The 18,525-nt window shown below is 45.8% G+C and overlaps 1 protein-coding gene across 8 annotated transcripts in view; it reads left to right on the top strand.

Annotated features, from left to right (window-relative positions):
• Nav2 (neuron navigator 2) overlaps positions 1-10,492 on the top strand; it is a 375,768-nt gene extending 365,276 nt beyond the window's left edge. For all 8 annotated transcript variants that reach the window (XM_047518211.1, XM_047518214.1, XM_047518210.1 and 5 more), the window contains 2 exons: positions 3,761-3,964; positions 7,033-10,492. In XM_047518211.1, coding sequence (XP_047374167.1) covers positions 3,761-3,964; positions 7,033-7,158 — 330 coding nt within the window. In that variant the 3' untranslated portion in view covers positions 7,159-10,492. The remainder of the gene's footprint in view (positions 1-3,760; positions 3,965-7,032) is intronic.
• The last annotated feature ends 8,033 nt before the right edge of the window (positions 10,493-18,525 follow it).

Below are 18,525 nucleotides of genomic sequence, written 5' to 3'. Positions count from 1 at the left end.
AGTTCATGTACTTTATATATCCCATTTCATCACATAGAATATTTAAAAAGATAAGTATTAAAGGATTTATTTAATAAACTTAATGACTGTCACAAAAAAAAACATTACTTTCATAAAAGAAAGTATGACAATCTCAGATCTTTGTAGTGGAAACTATTGAGGTAGATGAAGTTGCTGGCTTCGGCAGATTGGCCATAGTTTAGTCTTTTATCAGATGTGCTTGTTAGTTCCACAAACCCAAGCAGCCATGCAGTCACTCCTGTTAGGGCAATGGAAGTGTCTCCCACCTACTGGGTTTCTGCAGTCTGTTTCAGAAACCTCTCTCCTCTGTTCCCGAGTAGTGACTTCCAGGGACTGCAGTATGCTTGATTCCTTGCAAAACTCAAACTCAAAGAGAAGAGGAAATTGCAAGCAGGGGAGGGGAACCCTCTGCTTCTGTTTCCACCTCCCCTCTAAGTTCTCCTGCTTATTGCTTCTTCACATCAGATATATCTTCTGGGGAGGGGAGTCATGGCAGAATCCTTCAAAGAACTCAGCAAATTCTGTTGAGTAAAGGCTTCCCCTGCCCAAGAAGACATGAGCCAAGACAGGGAACCCATCTCTGCTCCAGCCTTGAGCTGTACATCAGTAGGCCTCTTGTTGGTCACCAGCAGTGGGTGGCCCTTCTTTGGACCTAAACTTAAAAGAAGGCTTTTTGGGCACAGCTGTGGAGGTGGGCTCAGGACTCCCCTGCTGCTTGAGCGGTTGCTACTGAAGTGTATCCTAGAGGAGCATTGGGTCTCTTTCCTACCAAGAGTAAGTGAGGCCACAGGTGGAAGGAGCTAGAGATGACTGCAGAACTACCTGTCCAGGGCAAGGAACAGAGAGCCTGCAGTCTCATGAGACTCACCAGTTCCTTGTGAGGCAGGAAAAGTCATCGCTTTCTTGGGGTCATTTGAAGGACAGTTCTCCAAGAGTATGGGAGCAGTGAAGGGAGGCAGTCAGATTTAGCAGTCTACTAACTGCCTCAAAAGCAAGCCCCCGTGTCCTAAACCAGTGACCCCTTTATCTTGCTGAATCCAGGATACCTTACAGAACCCGCTAATTCATAAGGGAAACTGCTGTGTTCCTTGTCCCTCTGGTTTTGAAGGAAAGCTTGCTGCTATTCACTGAGAGCCTGCTGCTTGCCAGCCCGACACTGGGCGACAGGCCTGACGTGCATCATCTCCTTTAGTGAGTATCTTATAGACAAACCAAGTCTTGCAGAAGTTCCAAATCTCACTAAACTCACCCAGTGGGTCTGATAGAGTTAAGTGCTGGAGCAAAGACTGAATATTCTGGATATTTCTACAGTTTTTTAGGCTGTCCTGGGTACTCCATATCTCTCCCAGGAAGCCTCAGAGAGCTCACAGAACAAAGTGTTATGTTTTATACAGCAAAGTGACCAGGAAGTGAGCGTGTAAGCCCTTGGCTACGATTATAAACTGAGAGGTAGAGTCCCTAGAATAGGTTCCAATGGGGCTGCCCATAGTGGTGGGATTAGTGGGGAAACTGTCCCTGCTTTAAACAGGCCTCACGTCAGCTTACAGACAGCCCCACTAATAGGCACATCCATGCCAGGAGGTAATGGGTACCGCCCCCTAGTGGACACCAGATAGTTTTGCAAGGCTCCCATATCTTCCTGGTGTGTGTGTGTGTGTGTGTGTGTGTGTGTGTGTGTGTGTGTTTAAGTGTAACTGGAGATGCTCCCTGAACATGCACCTAGGAGTCCAGATTTTAGTTGCCACTGTCTTAGCTCCTTATTCCCCTTCTTCCTAACTCAGTGAGGATGCCAGGCTCCTTCCCTGTCTCCTAGACAGACGGTGATTGTTCTGTCTGTCTGTCCAACTGTCTCTGCTATTGCCTTCAGGGCTCTGCAGTGGAGCTGAGGAGCTTTATGATAGTTCCTTTGCTTGCCACAGTATTCACTCAGCCATTCATCACCTGGACTTGAACATGTCCAGTGGCAAGTAGGGAGGCTTATAAAAATATTTTCTGTTCTTACAGATGATGTTACCTGCACCTAAAGTGCATTTGTCTTATGACTCAGTCCCAGTCCTGTTCCCCTTTGGAGCAGTCATTGGAAACACTTGCCAAAGTTGTCTACAGTTTATAGAGCAACTCAAAAGACTCAGTGCCAGGGCAGGACTGGTGCCCGAGGGAGCAGTGGAAGGGGCAAGCATAGGGCCATTTGTCAATTACCAAGACTGCAGTGAGACCCTGTGCAGCCTCCTGTCTCTGGGCCTTAGCTTCCCCATCTGTGAATTGCAAGTTGGGTTAGACGACTGTTTTCAGTCTGGTTTCTGTGAAGCCCAGGAGCTCCTCAAACCACTTGGTGGTGGAAGTCAGGAATAAAGAGCAAATGTATGAAAATTGCTGGGCCAGCTGACCTTTAGGGACGTGCTGGGCAGCATCCTTTGAGATTCTGCAGCTTTGAGCATCTCCTATCGCCAAGGGAGGAGAGAGCAGTAACTTTCAGAAAGGAGGGGTCAGTTCAGCCTCACACATATGAAGCCTGGCTTGGGAAGGCAGCCTGTTTCCACTAGGGGGTCCTTGGAGGGAGAAGTTTCTAGAAACTTCAGGTATGTTTTTAATCTGGGACGGTGGCCTTGGGATGTAAATATCTCTAACTGCTTCTGTTTTCTGTACTGTCCTGACACGTGTGTGTGCGTACACACCCCTTTCCATGATCCCCTCCTACTTGGACTATGAATTGCGTAAAGGTTGCCAGACTAAATTCTCATGCCTCAGACTCAGCCTTGCTCCAGGAAGGCTTGAGGAAAACATAGCAACAGAAGGTCAGCGCGCTAGACAGGAGGTGTCTATAGCACAGACATCTAGACAGTGATGAGGTCATAGGATGCTCTAGGTGTCCTGAGTGCAGAAAGAGGCAGCCACTAACACAGAGGTAAGCTGTCCAAGATGGGACAGGGCTGTGGCATCTCAGACAGAAGTCTGGGGTGGCTCAAGTGATGGTGGGGGTGGACCTTATTGGAGGGAACAGTGAGCCCGGCTCAGGCTGGTGTCCTGACATCTGCTCTACTGCCCACTCTCACTTCAGATCTGTCTAGTCACAGGGTTCTTGCTGATGCACAGGAGTTCAAAGCAGAATCAGTCCATTGAGGGAGAGGGAATGACTCAAATGGGAAACTGGGTCTAAAGAGTAGAACCCTCCACAATTGATTCTTCTCTTTAGGCCCAATTTCTCCTGCTGGTAAATGGAGGTGGGGCTGGGTGGTCTCAGCTCCTTCTAGCAAAGCAGCCTATGACTCAGATGTGGTTTTCTAAGTTCACAGCCCAGCTGTATTCTGCTTTCAGCACCTGGCTGTCTGAGCACCTCTTTCTAACTGCACATTCAGTGACATGTTGGCAGTTTGAAATTGGCCCCATGGTGGGAGTATTTACACCATGGAAATGGGCAAATACTTCAAATCAGGCTCCTTTTTCCCCTGGTACCAGTTTTTCAAATTGGACCACTAAGGCTCAGAGGTGAGGGTTGTCTAGTGAGTCAGCCACAGAGCTGAGAATAAGCCCCAGTCAGCCTGACTCCAAAGCCTGTGCTCTTGACCACTAGGTCCTGCTGCCCCTCAGGCTGTCCACATCTTGGATGGCTTCCTTAGTGTGGAATTCTGGGAGTGGCATAATGCTGGGTGTGGGAGATTTTTTCAGAAAGCTACAAAATTGGGATTGCAAGTGAGGTCTTGACCTACTTCCAGATTGATCCTTCTTTGCCTATTTCCAGCTCTACGGAAGGCGTGCCCCCTGGGAGGATCCTGCCAAATGGGTGATGGACACCTACCCATGGGCAGCCAGCCCGCAACAGCATGAGTGGCCTCCCCTGCTTCAGCTACGGCCTGAGGATGTCGGCTTCGATGGCTACTCCATGCCTCGTGAGGGATCCACAAGCAAGCAGGTGCCCCCCAGCGATGCTGAAGGAGACCCGTTGGTGAGTTCCAACTCCCTGCAGCTCGGAATTCAGAGCACTTAGCTTATGGTGGGTGTAATTCAAGGCACCCTGGAATATGATGGCAACTAAGCCTGGCCTTGCTTTTAGAAGGCTGGAGCCACCCCAAGATCAGGGACATTTTTGCCAATATTTTGTTTCTGTGGTTTCAGGTTTTCACTAAAGCCTTTAACCTCCCTGAATTTTTTTTTTACCATAAGGTAAAAGGTTAAGAATTTGATTTCTTTTTTCCCTTCTTAAATAACCCTACACCTATTGTTGCTACTATACTGTTCTCACTCAGATTTGAGATGCCACCATTATCACATATTATCCTGTTCCTCTGATCTCTCCCACTAAAAACAGAGCAGGGGAAGAGCATGCTAAGGACCCAGAGGCCAAGCCAAACAGTGAAGAGCTTAGGCAGGGGAGGTTTGAGGACAGGAGGGATTCACAGAGGACACGGGCCTGAACATCGGTCCCCTAACTGGTGAGATGAGCTTTGAACATTGTATTTACTCTGTCCTTGCTGAAGCCTTTCAGAAGTACTAGACCAGTGATAATAACTTCTGTAAGCAATTCTGTAATTCTCTACCAATGTAGTACTCATCCATGGTCACACTGCTAAATTAGCCCTAACCAATCAAAAGCCCTATATATCAAGGAGGAAGCAAACATACCAAGACCTCCCACAGTTAAATGACTATTGTCAAGCCTAAAATTAAGCCCCAAGCTTCCCTGGCAGATATGACAAAAAGAAAAACACAGGAGAGATTATTACTTGCATCACCTAGTGAAAGAAAATCATAAGAGTTGCAGCAAGATTAAAAGATAACTGATTCACTGTGCTGTCCTTACTGACCAATTGATTTGCTAGATAAAATAAAAATAGTAATAATAGGGCTGGGGCTGTAGCTCAGTGGTAAGAGTGTTGCCTAGCATGAACAAGGTCCTAGATTCAATCCTCAGTCCTGGAAAAAAAAATATATGATAATATGAAAGTGATATGTGTGGTGTGCCATCTTACTATTGGTACAATGTAGCTGTGACTCCCATTGACTTAAATAGGAACTGTATTTTAAAAGGATTTAGTGTTTGTGTTAGTATATATAACCTTTTTGCAGTATTAACAGCAATGGTTTTCTGGAGAAAACAAAAATACTTGAACAACCATTTGTAATAACCATTGCCAAAAACCAAGGTCATGGAGGTATTTTTGGTGTGGTTAAACTCCTGGCATCTTAACCTAAAAACAGGATTTTGGGTCAGATATAGTGGCACATACCTATAATCCCAGGAACTCAGAAGATTGCAAGTTTGAGGCCAGCCTCAGTAACTTAGTGAGATTCTGTCTCAAAATAAAATTAAAAGGGTGGGGAAGGGGCGTATAGCTCAGAGCTCAGAGCTTGCTCTTGCTTATCGTGTGTGAGGCCTAGCATGTGTGAGGTTCAATCCCTAGTACGTGTATACACACCACACACACACACACACACACACACACACACACACACACACAATTATACAGTGTAGGCTATCTAGAGGAAATAATGGCTAACCCATCCCCAGTTTTTCTTAGCAGGGGACACTTGTATCACTCACTGAACTCAGGAGTCTCCTAGGTAAGACCTGGGATTCTCAGAACAGTCATGCAGAATCCCTTCTCCAACCCCAGGACCCTGGGAGTGAGCTGTTTCAATCCAGCCACCACCACTTACCAAGTTAGATATGTGGTATTTCTCCCAAGACCCATTCTCGCTGCCCAGGGCTGGGGGTCTCTCTCATGATCGCTTTTGTGCTTCCTAATTCTCTCCCTCGTGACACTGAGAACTCCATGAGGAAGGACTGACTTGGTTTTATTCCAGAACCGTATGCCATGGTAATACCAGGAATGTTTGACGAGCGAGTAACGAATCCCGGCTGCCGCTGGCTGACCATCATGACAGCTCCACCTCTCCTCTGGTTATAACTCTGCAGATGGACACCAGCTGATGGTGCCCATGGCCTGGCTCCCCAGGGAAGCTGCACAGCATCCCAAGAGGGCGCAACTTTCACACCCAGCACACCACACCCCCGGCTTAGCCCAGAGACACCCCGTCTCCTAACTTACTCACTCTGTGAAATGTAAAAAACTTAATTTATAGTTACAAGTAAAATAAAAGTTTTCGATTCCCCCTCTCCATTCCCAAGTGGCCAATAGGATGCAGAGCAGGGAAGATTTAAGAATGCTGTCTCGAAGCTCTTCCCTGCAGTTGGTGAAGATGCAACAGATCACTGGCGATCACTTGCTACGTGCCAGGACAGTCCAGCCCATTCCTAGGGGGTTCACACACATGTGTCATTTCATTCCCTGCCTCAACCTCTGAGATGGGTGCTGCTCTTCCCGCCATTCTGCAGATGAGGGAGGGTGACTCAGGCACTTTGGGTCACTGCCTCAAAGCTCCTGCAGTGTTGTCCATGCCTCCACTCTCTGAGGCTCTGCTGGTAGCTGGTCTCACCCCTCTGCCCCACAAAGGCTTTGACAGTGACTAGAGCACAGCTGGCTCCAGACTGACTGCTAGCCAGAGCCAGAGGTCAGAGTAGGCTTCCTGTCCCATTAGAGGGAGTGGGATGTGGACATGCATTTTAGATATCAGTGTGTGTTTCAAGAGTAAGGGCACTGGAATGGCATCTTTGCCCTGGCCATGGGCTACATCTGGTAAGGGATGCTTCTCCCAAATAAAAACACATAAAGGTGATCTTTATAGAGGAACTTCTGTTTTGTTTTCATTGCTCTACATAAATTAACTCAGTCAGTACCTTAACACGATAGGGCAGGTGTTGTTATTACAAACATCTGACCAATAAAGAAATAGGCATCCAAAGGTTAAGTAACTTGCCCAAAGTCTTGCTAGTCAGTGCAGAAGCTGGGAGTTGAACATGGAAGCCTGGCCCAGACTCTATGCTCTTGTCCACTGCCTCTGTTGTGAGTTGCAGCCAGGGTAAGTCTGGAGGAGGTGGCCTGAGCTTCCAAGAGTTCAGGTGGGCGACTAACGAGGCCAACAGCTGCTCACACCTCTCTGCCCTCTCCCCAGATGAACATGCTGATGAGGCTGCAGGAGGCAGCCAACTACTCCAGTCCGCAGAGCTATGACAGCGACTCCAACAGCAACAGCCATCATGACGACATCCTGGACTCGTCCTTAGAGTCCACTCTGTGACAGGGGCCCAGCCTGGAGCCTGCCCTCTTCCTTGCCCCATCCTCCTGCATCCTCCACATCATCCTGAAGACAACTTCCTGAGCCAGCCCCCGGCCGCAGCTGCAAGCTGCAGAAATACTGAGACCCTTCGACTCAGCCTCTACCTGGGTGCAAGCATCCTGGGCCAGCCACCCGGGGACCACTTCCTTCCACAGTGAGATCTGCACTACCTTCTATCTACTCTAATTCTTGTTTTGCCTTGTTGCTGTGACCTCCCTAAGACACTGAAGATGCTTCTCGGGAAAGGATCGTCACCATTGAAATGAAAAGTTTTCAAAAGAACCCACTGGAAGCTCAGAAACCAAACAGCATCCTGCTGCGAGCTGCCCAGAGACAGAAGAGACTTGAACAAAGTTGGAAATGTAGATAGCACGGCTTCTCCTCAGCACAGGCCCTCCAGACTGGGCCTCGCTGCCTGCGCCACAGACATACCCACCTGCCCTCCCATCCAGCTGGCCATGCCACGGAAGAACTAACTGGTGCTAACTAGGGCACTTGCTATGGTCACCCTTAAAACCCTTAGGAGAAAACACGTGCTTTTCTGTTTTTAAATGGTGCTCTCCTTCCCTGAGAGGTATTTTGCCTGTTCCAATTCAGCCCCCCACTTTGGGTCCATCTGCCCCCACATTGTCCATGCGAGTGCGTGAGGGAGTACGAATGAGAACCAGCAGGTGTGGTTGTGCACGCAGAACCACGTGTGTCTCTTTCCTTTACTGTATCTAAATGAATCAGGTTGGTCGTTTTGTTTTGTTTTGTTTTCCTGCAAACACTGTGTATACGTGAGAATTGCTCTATTTTGGAGAACTGGCAACCCCTCTAAAATGAGGATAAATTTCTCCCTTTGCCACTCATTCCTTTTGAAGATTCCCCTCCCCCCTCTGGGTCAGAATCAATCCTTTGGTGACGGGACAAGCCGCGGGGGTGGAGTTTTGGTTGGTCCCGCTGGGTTTGGGTTTTCAGTTGTCCATCTTCACGGTTCCACGCGCTCGCCTCCTCCTGCTGCAGCTGGCGGTACTGCGTCCTTGAAGATGGACGGGGACCGGTCCTCCTCGTGCGGGCGAGCCGCAGACCTTGCCTTCCCTTTTCGTCTCTGAGGGTTGAAGACGCACTTCGACGCCTCGAGCACCCAGCCCCAGCGCAGCTGGGGTGGGGAGGTCACCTCACAGAAGACTTGCACTTTCCTCAGAACCAACGTGGTGCAGCTCAGTCAGGGCGGCGGCCGCTGCCTCCCCGGAGCCCAGCCCTGCCCTCCGCCGGGCGGAGCCGTGCCTGACCTCTCGGTGCTGCCCTTCCCAAAGCGATGCCTTACTGGGTTTGTACTAACCGAGTTCATTCACGTGAGTGTTGTGCCTGCCTGGGGTTTTTGTTTGTTTTGTTTTCCGCATAAAAGCAAACAGGGCTAAAAAGTCATGTGTTCATTAGGAGAACTCAAGTTGCTGCGACCTCTCTCATCCAAAAGACTCATTTGTGTGGATGCTTGACCATGAGAAAAAGAAAAGGAAAAAAAAAATCATCTATGTTTTAAGTTCTTGTCAGTCTCCAGCTGACATTCTGGCTGGATGGTGCTCTGGCTCCCGCAGGAAAAGGCAGGAGCTCCCACCAGGTCACACCCTCTTGCTGACACACACCCTAAGGGAAAGCCCTGTCTGCCACCTCTTCAGCACGCTGGGATTTTCTTTATGTGTGTGTGGTATTTCTTTCAGTTGTTTTTTTGTTGGTTTGTTTGTTTGGTTGGTTGGGTTTTTTTTTTGTTTTTTTTTTTTTTTTCTGTTTTGTTTGTTTGAAGAAACTCTTTATCAGGCCTCAGTGAGGGCATCCTTGTTGATGATCAGGGTTTTTATTCCATCTTTTACATTTCTCTTTCTGAAGGTTTGTTCATTCATTTCTTGACCCGAAACTGCTCACATCATTTGGAATGACACCACTTTCTTCCTCTTTGAAAGGAATGTGCCCCACTAACTGGTGAACAGAAAAACCTTTCAACGCTGTCCCTGCTTCAGGCTCAGTAAACTCAGATTCTTTTCTGCTCGGTCTTCCTTAGCCATCTGGGTGTTAATATTCTTGTTTTTGTTTTGAGTAAAACTTTGAGTCCATATACTTAGCCTGTGTCCAAGGGTCAAACTCTGAGCCTTTTGGTAAGCCTGAAGGGTGACCCTTCTCAGACAATTTATCTCCCAGCATTGACCTTATACTCTCATACTGTGAATTTGGGGAGGAGGTTAACTTGACCTTCTCATGGGCAGTTTTCCCAGTCACCCTGTGAGTAGACACCTGCCAATACTGTTTGAAACATGTTTTCTTCAATGACACCCTCTTTTCTCTTTTTCTCCCTCATCCCAGACTTCCCTTCCACTGGGTCCAGGCTCAAAACCAAGACCTCTGTGCCTGGTTCTGCCTGATGAGTGAGCAGTGATTCCACATAGCGAACCCTTGTGTGATTCACAACTCAGTGTCCTTCCTAACATTGCGGGAAGCAGGGTTGTCTAATAGTATGCACATTTCTTATTTTGGTCATATTTTTATGTCAGTGTCACTCACCTTTGACAAAGTGACTTTGTACTCGTTTAGGGCTCTGTCTGAAATGCTTCCATTTTGCCTTTTTCTACAGTTAGGCTAATTTTGAAATGTATGAAATTCTATGCAACATTTATGTTGAGTTACCAATGGAAGCCAAAAGTTTTCTTCCCAAACTGCCAAGAATTATACAGGCCATAAATGAGATGGGAATAAACCTTTTAATTTAAGGTTGGGGATGGGGTGGGGTGGGACAAGGAACAAGACTTGCCTAGACTCTTGTTGTATCTTGGGGACATTTTTAATTTTATTGTTTAATGCTTAAACTTCAAAATTCTGTGTATTCAAATTTGATTGTGGTGAAATCTATTTCAAAAGGAAAAAAATAATCCAACTTTGTGGATATTCAACAGAAGGTTTGCTGTTTTGATCTAATTGTTTCCAGTGGAGCAGATTATGAAATATGTTCTATAAGATGTACATTTTTTCATTGTAACATAGAAATTGTAAATAATTGATTAAAGTGCTGCATTTTGATGAATTTTTTCTAGCCATTTTTAAAGAGAAAACTAGGAATTGAGTATTTTGTGTACGGTATGTTTCCACCCTCCCTTCCCTTCTCCTTCCCCCCCTCCCTATTTAATTTTCATTTGTCATGAGGTTTTTGGATTTGCCAATGATCTGCTGGAGATCATGCCCCACGTCATAGAGAATAAAACTGATGATTGTACCAGTCTTAAATTATTCATGATTCAATAAAATTGATGCTTATTTATTCAGATTAGTGGTTTGGCTCATCTGTGCTAGAGCAAGATCTCTTTGGAGTTCAACTTCATGCCAAAAGTAAATCGATTTCTTTGGAGGCAGCAAATACAGGGAAAATCCAAAACATTTATTTGCAAACCCATCGTTGCCAGGATGTTATCAGTGTACCGTCTCTTTTCAATTTCTCATTGAAGTTACCCCAACTCACGTGGCATGTGTTAGAAATGCAAAGTTCAAATCCTGTCAGTTCTTAAGAATAAGGAGGATCTTGTAGAAATATGGGTGCTGATTCAGTAGGTCCAGGGGCATCCTCAAGATCCTCAATTTCTTTTTTTCTGTGTGTGTGTGGTGCTGGGGATTGAACCCAGGGCCTTGTGCATGCTAGGCATTCACTCTATCAACTGAACTATATCCCCAGTCCCCCAATTACTTTTTTTTTCTTTCCTTTAGTTTTTTTTTTAATTCAAAAATTTTTAATTGTACATGTTTATACAGTGTGATAATTTGCTCCATGTATACAATGTGTATGATGAAATCGGGATGATGAGCATTTCTGTCTCTTTAAACCTTTACCATTCTTTTGCACTGGGAACCTTCAAACTCTATTCCAGTTCTTTAAAATACATATTAAATTATAAACTAGTCATTCTGCTGTGTTGTAGAACACATCTATCTCTATCTAAACATGTTATGGTAATTGTTATCTGACTTCCCTCTGTCCCTCCTCCCTGATGCTCTTCCCAGCCCCCTAGTAATTACTAGTCTATTCTCTTCAACTCTGAGATCAACATTTTTATCTTTACATATAAGTGAAAACATGCAGTATTTGTCTTTCTGTGCCTATCCTGATTCACTTAACATAGTGTCCTCCTGGCTCTCCTTCTTTATGGCTCAAGGGCTCTCCATCTCAGGTTCCTTATCCATTCATTTGTTGACTCCGTATCTTAGCTATTGTGAAGGGTGCTGTGGAATGGGGCATGCAGGTATCTCTTTGGTTTACTGATTTCATTTCCTTCAGATGTACATTTCCATTAGTGGAATTGGTGGATCACATGGTAGTCTATTTTTAAGGAACCTCCTTACTGTTTTCCATAGTAGCTGCACTAATTTACATTTCTACCCAACAGTATGTAGAAGAGTTTCCTTTTTTTCACCTCCTTGCCAGCATTTGTTATTTTTTGTCCTTTGGATTATAGCCATTCTACCCGGGGTGAGATGATATCTCAGATTTTCAATTTCTAACACTCCTGGGGATGTCAGTACCCTGCTTTCAGGACCATGTTCAGTGGAGCGGTGTCCACCTGGCTCCCACTTTACCCCTTAGCATGAGAGATTTTTTAATGCATAGTACCTACTAGTTGTAAATGTTTTCCAAATACTCCAAAATAATTTGCAAAATGACCTCAGGGAGATTTTCTTACTTTCAGTCTACAAATGATAAAAACAGGCTCAGAGAAAATGACTTGACAAGGGACCTATAGGAAAAAGGTGAGAGGATTAGAATCAGCCCCACCTTCTGGCACCAAATCCTGCCTCAACAGGCTACCTTGGGGGGCCTCTTTCACATTGCAACGGTCATCCATAGCAGACATATTGAGTGGAAGATGACATCATATCTTAACATTCACTTTAAAAAGCAACAACAAAAATTCTAAAGGCCGGTTTTGAAGCAAGTCCTGTGGGCTCACAGTGAAATTGATCCTATTCGGCTGGTTTAACTGCTAAATGACCTGGAATGTCTAACCCATTATGCATGATGATGACCTAGCCAGGGGGGATATAAAGAATCCAGATGTTTAGCATGGGCAATTTTTAATGTTTATCAAAAAAAAGTGATGGGAAGGTGGTACCATGGTTCAGCAATAGATACTTGAATTCCGAGATTTTCCATGTCAAATATTTTATAGCATTGCAACACAATAAATTCTGATGTTTCTTGGAAAATGGAACCATCATACAAGGGTATGGTTGGCCAAATGACTTTAATGAGAAGAGAAGGAAGAGAGCTTGCCAGACATTGCACTGTAAGTTTTACTTTTATCACATGCAATCACAGCACCTGGGAGAGGTGGATAGTTTTATCTCTACAGTGGAGAAAATGGAGCCTGGAGTGATGTTAAATAACTTGCCATATAGTAGAAATGGAGTTCTCAGTTTATTTGATTCTAAAATCCATGCTGTTTCTGCTATACAGTGCTATAATCTGTCTAGGTTGGATTTTGAGAGGAGGATCACACAGCCCTTCTGTATTTGTTATCTATTGTTCCTGTAACAAAGAGCACCAAAATTTACCAGCTTAAAACTAGAAACATTTTCTCACAGTTTCTGTGGATCAGTAATCTAGTCATGATGGCTGGGCACTTTGCCTCAGGTTTTTCCACGATCCTATAATCGATGTGCATTAAATATTTACAAGGGATATTTAAAGCAAGAACTATAAAAAGTATCATATTTAATAGTTAAATGGTGAATGGTGTCCCTTTCAGATTAGAAGACATCTAAAGATGCCACCTTGTTGGGCTCTGTGGCGCACGCCTGTGATCTCAGAGACTCCAAAGTCTGAGGCAGGAGGATCACAAGTTCAAAGTCAACCTCAGCAACTTAGCAAGACCCTGCATCAAAATAAAAAAAGACCTGGGGATGTAGCTTAGTGGCAAAGTACCCCTGTTCAATCCCTAGTGCCAAAAAAAAAAAAAAAAAAAAAAAAAAAAAAGCAAGCCTCCTCTTACTACTTAACATCATGGTAGAGATTCTAGTCAATACAGGGAAGCAAAAAAAAAAAAAAAAAAAAAGAATTGAAAAGGAAGAAGTAAAGATTGTCTTTATTCACAGGTAACACTATATACTCAGATAATCTAACAGAATTCACAAATTATTAGAAATAAGCTTAACAAGTTTTAAAAACTTAATATATGTAGTCAAAGGTTTAAAATTTTTAAAAATACCAGTTTAAGAACAAAAATGTCAAATACTTAGGAATAAATGCAATATAAGATGTATAAGATCTCTACACAAAAATTTATAAAACACGCTGCAAGAAAGTAATGAAAACAAAGGAAAATGCTGTTTATAAATTTAAAAACTTGATGTGAAGGTGTCAGTTTTTCCAAGGTAGACTATAGATTGGATACGATCCCACTCAAAAATCCAACTTACTTTTTTATGGAATTGACACAAGGATTCCAAAACATATAGGGAAAAGCAGGAGGTGGGGCTTAGCAAGGAAGAGCACCAAAAGAGGGCTTTCTTCAGATACCAAGACTTACTAAGGTCGTCAATTAAGACAGTGTGGTATTGGTACAAAGTTCAAGAGAATAGAATAGACATCCCCCAGATAAATCCAACCTTGGCACTGTGAATAATGTCTGAGACCAAAGGACCCGTTTTATGGAGCAGATGTGACAAAGGACACATGACAATGGGATCCACTGGTTCCCACTGTAAAGCTGGAGGTTGGATTGTCCTCCTAAAGACTCAACAAAACCACCAATTTGGAAAAGACCTTCTGTGTAGGAGCACTACCCTCCTGTAAACAGTATAAATGTTTAACCATCAACCGTTATTCACTGCTGGGTGCCCCACAGCTGGAACGTGGGCACCTGACAACCCAGGAGAAGAGCAGCACCAATCCACTGGGACAGTTTTTGCTTCTCATTTCTACAGCTTAAAGCTCAGTAAAATAAGAGGTACTTGTCCCTGGAATGTGTGTGGCAAAGCCAGGTAAGCAGGAGGACGACCCCTCTACTCTACCATTGAATTTAAACCTACAACTGCCATCTGATTCCTTGGAACTGCTGACACCCACAGGCCAGCAGAAGGAGGAAAGGGTCAGCAGGCTGGCAGGGGTGGTGCTCAGGTTTTTCTGAGGCACCAAGGGTGCTGCTACCTAATGGGAATAGGGAATGGGGGGACTTGGAGGAACTTGGAGGTCTCTCCAGTACACCTCTTGGCATCTATTTCCTGTGAGCAGGCTTCCGCCGTCCAACAAGAACAAGGTAAACCTGTTCTGGCATGAAGATCCAGGTCATCCCTTAGGCAAGCAATGGATGTGCTGGCTGAGGAGGGGCGCCACACTGAACCCAGGATTGAGAAAGGAAAGGATGGCTATCAATTCTGGCCTTGGATCCAGGTGTAGCGGTGGAAACCATAGCTTTTTCCACTAGCTTTCATCTGAGTCTTGTTTTAGAGACTGTAACCCTGAAGACTCAGACATAGGTGGACTCACACAGAGAGTGAGGGGTGTGAGGGGTGGGGAGAGTGGTAGGGGTGGGCTGTGGTAGGCCTGTGGACTCTTCCATCTGCACTCCACCTAAACCTGCAGGGGACACCCAGGGCACACTGACAGTGTTCACCTCCAGTACCTGCATCTCTGCTTCTCTACCCGGAACATTCCACAGGAGGCACAGAAACACAAGAGCAGAGCAGCCCACAAGGGCTGGGGAATTAATGCCCCAGGAGCAACCTGGGCCCAGCTTCCTCATCCTTCTTAAAGAACTATGAGGGACATTCCTCAAGGTTCTTCAGAGGATCTCAATGACATGGAGCCCCATCTTCACACAGGAGTTAGGGAAACCATTGGCTCTCTTCTCCCTTCCTCATCATGGATTCCCCACTCCTTCACTCAGAGCTAGTTCGGTGACAGGGCAACTGAGGCACCTAGGGCGTGACCCTGACAGCGAATGCTCCTTAGACTTTCACCTAGGCACCTCACTGGCCTGCCTCCTCCCAGCCCCACCCTCAGTTATGCTTCCTGATATCACAACGCAAATCAACTCTCTGCTCCCAAGTCCTTTCTCAGGGCCTACTAGGACAGCTCAACAATTCCTCTTGTTCTTAGGGATTGAATTGTATCCCCCCAAAAAGAGACATTGAAGTCCTAAGTCCCAGCATCTCAGAATGTGAATCATTCAGAACTGGGTTCATTGCAGATATAATTAAGGTGAGATCACAATTAGAGTAAGATGAGCCCTCAATCCTATTTGACTGGTGACCTTGTAAGAAGACAGCATACAGATACAAGAGAAGAATTGAATGTGAGGTGGAGGCACAGGAAGGAGTTTGATGCTTGCAAGCCAAGGAGCACCAAGGATTGATAAGAGAGGATTCTGCACAGAGCCCCAAGCAGAGCACAGCCCTGCTGACCTCTGGGTCAGATCTCCAGCTTCCAGGATTGTGAAAATTTTTGTTTATGTGAAGTCACCAAATTTATGGTACTTAGTTGTGATGGTCATCAGAAGCTACTCCAGTTATAAACCCAGCAGACATGTATGCACCAGGAATATGTATACAATAACAAAAACTGAAAACAATACTAACATCCACTGACAATAGAATGACAGAATCATGATATATCAATGTCATACAGCAGTGAAAATGTTTGTGGATGAATATTGGGTTAATGCTGAGCGAAAGCAGGCAGACACACAAAGATGACAGATGCATGATTCCATGCATTTGTGTTTAAAAGTCACAATGGTACCTAGGAGTGGGTTTCACATAGGTCAGAGAACTATAAAGAAAAGCATCAGGGAAAGGGCAGCAGTGTAGAGGGCCAGAAAGGGCTTTTGGTTGCTGTCAAACCCAAATAGGGTGTCACATTTTTATAAGTGGATGTTATGGTCAGAATGTTTGTGTTCCACCAAAATTCCCAGACTGAAACACAATCCCAATGTGATGGTGTTGGAAGCTGGGACTCCTGAGAGGTGAGAGGTGATTAGGTTCATGAGGGCGTCACCCTCACGAATGAGATTAGTGCCCCTATAAAAAGTTTCCGGAGAGCTCATTTGCTCCGACGATCCTTAAAGAACCCAGAGAGAAGATGCCATCTACGGAGCAGAGAACCAGTCCTCACCAGACACCAAATGTGCTGGTGTGTCCTGACCTGGGACTTCACAGCCTCTAGAACTATAAGAAATGAGTTTCAGTTGCTTATGATCCACCCAATTTATGAAATTTCATTATCACCGCTGGAATGAACAAAGATAGGTAATGAAGACACGTGCATTTGCTTTGCATAGATCATTGAGCTGTATATTTTTGTTATGCTTCACAAGAAGGAAGTTTTAAAAATAAAAACTAAACAAGGTTGTCCACCAGGGCATCCACATGCTGTGAAAGCCAGGGGTGGGGTCAGCACTGGTGTGAGAACAAACAGATTGGAAGTTTTGACCCTGACCTCATCACTAACTCACTGGTTCTCAGAGGTGTTAGTCCTTGAACCCATGAAGTGAGGATACGGTGTCCGTCAACCCTGACCCTGTCTGATGTATGAGCTTAGACAAGTTAACACTTCCCCCTTAGGCTCAATTCCCTCTTAAGTAAAGCAAAGCAACCACACTGTCGGGGTACTGGACACCATGAAGCCCTCGCTCAATCTCCTCCCCAGCTCTGACTGCCCTGCTTGCACAATCTCTGCAGGTGTCAGAGGATGGAGCTGCAGGCGAGGTGATAGCAGAATCAGATCCAATGGGAGAAGATGTAAAGAGGTGCATCTGGGCCTCAGACAAGGAGAAATATCCTGAAAGTCATGGGAAAAGGCTGCTTCATGAGATAGTGAGCACCCTATCGCCACGGGAGTCCAGAGGCTGGAGGACCACTCAACACAGTAGCAGCAGATGGCTCCCACCCTGATTGGCAGGTGAGTTCAGGTGTCTCTGGAGCTTGGTCCAGGCAAGATGGCTTGAGGTAGACAGCATGGTGTAAAGTACGCTGGGTGTCTGGAAACCTGAGTACCTGCCCCTGCCCTGGCTGCTACCCTCAGAGAAGTCCATTTACTCAGGATCATAATTATCTTATCCGTCCAATGAGGGGGTTGGACTAGCTCAGTGTTTCCCTAATGTGGCTGATGATCACTGGCCAGGAAGCACATTAGACTCTGGACTACATCTCCCCTTAGCACTGCTGAATTAGAATGTGCTGGGGCCTCTCCTGTGTTCCAGGACTGCAATTGGGAGCAATGCTTTCTACCTCACAAAGCCACGAGGGGGCAGCAAAGCCCAAGCGATGCCAAACACTCCCCTCCAACCCCGCCAGATACCCCCTCTGATCTGCATGTCCTCTCTCCCTTCCCTTTCTCCACAGAGTATCTAAAAAGGGTTGGGCATGAGCCTGGGAGAATCAACTTTATTTCTTTTCCCTCTACCATGTGACTGGAGGAAGAAGTTACCTTCCTCATAAAGAGAACAGGAAAAGGGACTAACCTGAGGCAGGCATCTTCCTAAACCAAGTGATTTGCCCCAGGATGCATGTGCTCTGCATATCAAGTGTGTGGAGATGGCATCACCGTCTATACCACACCTGACTAAGGGACTTGGACAGGGTCTCACTAGTCATAGACACAGGAAGGATTTTAACCCAGTACCAATTCAATTCCAAAGCCTGAGAGTCTTACTCCTGCACCGACCAGCCCCCTCCATCAGTATCTACTCACATCAGGACCTCGGAGGCATTCCACGTCAGCCCTGCAGGTGAGGCCCAGAAGGTATTCTTACACTTAAGGGAGGAAACTGAAGCTCAGAGAGGGAAGGAAATTATCCCAGAACACACCCTGAGCTTGCCGAAGCAAACCCAGGTATCCTAGCTTCCTTCTTCCTTCCAACTAGGGATGTGGTGAGATGCACAGACTCTGGAGCTGCTGAATCAGGGTTCCTTGTTTGCATGCTGTGACCCTGGGCAATTGGCCTGACTCTCTGCACTTCAACTTGCTCATCTGTAAAATGAACAAGACATTTCCACCTGCAGTAGATGTTGTAAGTGTCCTTCTGAACCTCCACCCCCTCTTCCTTCCTAATTTTGTGCAGGTTTCCATCCCTTGTGGAGGTGACCCTGGATCCGGTGCTGTCAACTTGCCATCAGCCTGAAGATGAAGCAGCGAGGAGGAGAAAAGAGCCAAGGACTGGAGCTGGGCCCTTGCTCATGACGGCTGGTCTTCCAGTGAAAGGAGATGATGCCTGGGGTCCTCTTGAGCCAACCTTCCTGTGACTATCCCTGGAACTCACCTGCCAGATTCACGACCTGAGGGAGATGCCACCTGAGGGCATCTGAGGGCTG

Source organism: Sciurus carolinensis, chromosome 11, assembly GCF_902686445.1.
Source record: "Sciurus carolinensis chromosome 11, mSciCar1.2, whole genome shotgun sequence".
NCBI lineage: Eukaryota > Metazoa > Chordata > Mammalia > Rodentia > Sciuridae > Sciurus > Sciurus carolinensis.
The sequence above is the reverse complement of the archived record's forward strand: the minus strand, read 5'-3'. Positions and strand labels throughout refer to the sequence as shown.